At 36.8% G+C, this 2433-nt stretch overlaps 1 protein-coding gene across 1 annotated transcript in view; it reads left to right on the forward strand.

Moving 5' to 3' along the window:
• Positions 1 to 2097, forward strand: part of LOC104999219 (FRAS1-related extracellular matrix protein 3-like) — a gene marked incomplete at its 5' end in the record, with an annotated part of 49237 nt that extends 47140 nt beyond the window's left edge. Inside the window, 1 exon segment of the mRNA XM_010854727.1 lies at positions 1906 to 2097. Coding sequence (XP_010853029.1) covers positions 1906 to 1929 — 24 coding nt within the window.
• Between the last annotated feature and the right edge of the window lie 336 nt (positions 2098 to 2433).

Genomic DNA, 2433 nt, shown 5'->3' on the forward strand with positions numbered 1-2433 from the left:
AGCTTTCTTTATAGTCCAACTCTCACATCCATACATGGCTACTGGAAAAACCATAGCCTTGACTAGACAGACCTTTGTTGACAAAGTAATGTCTCTGCTTTTTAATATGCTAAGTTGGTCATACCTTTTCTTCCAAGGAGTAAGCGTCTTTTAATTTCATGGCTGCAGTCACCATCTGCAGTGATTTTGGATTTCCACATTAGCAAGATTAATGCCTCCGTTCTTCATTTATGTCTCAAATATACATAAAGGCAGTGGAAAGTGAGATGAATCAGATTTTAGGTTCAATTCATTTCTCCATATTTGTGCAAATGAAGTTATTAATGTGTCCTAGTAAGTTAGTGAAATTGTTACCAGAGAGTAAATTCTTGGCAGAAAGAAATAGGAGATGAGACACGTAAGTCAAGAAAATAAAGAGTTTATTAAATGATAGGATCTTCTCAGTGGGAGCATGAGTATATTCCGGTTGGGTAGCTGCCCTGAATTCCTTTAACCAACTGGTTATTTGGAGTGTAAAAATGAGTGGGCAGAATGTTCATTTGGGAGGGGAGAGGTTTAGAGTGATACTTCCTGATTTTTACCCCAGCTCCACCTTTCTAAGAAAAGGAGGGATCTTTGTCCTTATTCAGTCTTGATCAGAAGTGTCACAGCATCAGTACATGATGGAAACTTCTTATCTGCACAGCTGATTTTATTGCAACAAGAACATAATGAACAAAAGGTTACATTTGGACACTGGAGATTCCGTCTTTCGCTACCTTTCTTTGTCTGCCTCCAGGACACTTGTTACCCCCGAATGTCTGGGTTCTTATCAGTCCAGAGGATTCCTGTTTTCTGTCTTCCTAAGGACCTGCTTTGTTTACAAATTGTGGGGTTTCCTGCCATTTGGTCTGTGCCTCCCTTTGTCTGCTCATTTCTAGCTATCTGCCTGCTCTAACAAAATGGGTTATCAAATTAGACCCCACTTCATAGGAAATGTGGGAAAACACACAAGATTCCAAAAAGTGGGTTAGCCCTATTTTTGTAGAATACTGCTCTAAAGTAACTTACAAGTCAAAGGCAATAAGAGCTGGGAGTGGTCATGCCATCTCAACAAGAAAAAGAGATGTTGGGGTATAAAGAATGAATTGCTTTTACCTCCTTGAACTTGCACAGGATTAATGGTTGGTGGGAAATGAGAATAAGTGAATCTGAGTTAGCTGCCCACAGTGATGGCCACATATGACTTCTACCAATCCATTTGCTACGGCAGAATTTGGGGGTGCACCATTCCTGTAATTCCCTAATCGAAGGAGACTGTGGGAAATGCTCTGCTTCCATAACAGCAAAGGTTCAGCCCATCTGTTTCACACAGTTTCTGAAAGTAACATAAATCCAACCTACTATCTAAGGAAAGGGGGACGTCACACTTGGTGGGGGAGGCCAGCCCTTCTTTCACATGCTAGAATCAGAGAGGAATTTAGCAGTGAGTTTCTGTACAGCCTTGCCCGTGCTTATGTCTGAGAAAAAACAGTTACTTCTGAAAGAGATTACAAACTAGGAAGCTTGTCTTAAATTCAAACACTCACTTATCATTTACTGCTTTCATGATACATACATGATACTATATGTATCGTTTACATACACTCTATTCCACCCCTTCATCTCTGCAGAAGTTAGGAAAAGAGCAGTTATGTTTGTTCCTTAAGTTTTAAGGCTTTTAGAATATATTTTCTAAGAAATTCTGTTTCACTACACAGAACTCTAATAGAGATAATCTGAAAAGAAATTCCTTTCATTTCCTAACAGTTGTATTCAAGGACAACTCTGTAAGAATAAAGAATCCTGAAATTTATTTTATGAATTAGTTTCCCGTTGTATTTAAATATAACTGTGTTTAATACCACTGTTTTGTTTTTTCTCCAGAAGACTCAGCCTAGTAATGCATGAGAGTCATCTCACCAAATCAAGTTTTGGAAGAACTCAAAGACAAGATTTCAATCATGTAAAAAATAAACATGTACATTTTGGTCAAGTGAAAAGTGAACGTGTAAAAAACCCAATATGTTGTGTACCTTCCCAAGTTGTCAGATTTCAGGATAAAAATTTCATCATAATGAGTCCAGTGACAAATGTTTTCTTTCATGCTTGCTTTTGTATGTTAACATAATTTTTATAATTAAATGACTTAGAATTCTTATTCAAAACTTTAGTTGGCTTCATGCACAGTTCTTGAAGACTGACATTCTATTCTTTGTCATTTTAATGATTATGCTTTCAAATGAACAGGTTTGTAATATCTAGATAAAATCTAAGCTTTCTTCTCATTCTAAACTTCTGAGTCTATTTTCATTATTTTGAATAAATTAAAAGGAGAGCAAAATGCTATTATTTCCTTCATTGCTGAACAGGCAAGGTATGTGTTACATTAAAGATGATGTTTTAATCACACTA

This window comes from Bison bison, unplaced genomic scaffold (genome assembly GCF_000754665.1).
Source record: "Bison bison bison isolate TAMUID 2011002044 unplaced genomic scaffold, Bison_UMD1.0 scf7180017864348, whole genome shotgun sequence".
In the NCBI taxonomy this organism is placed as follows: Eukaryota; Metazoa; Chordata; class Mammalia; order Artiodactyla; family Bovidae; genus Bison; species Bison bison.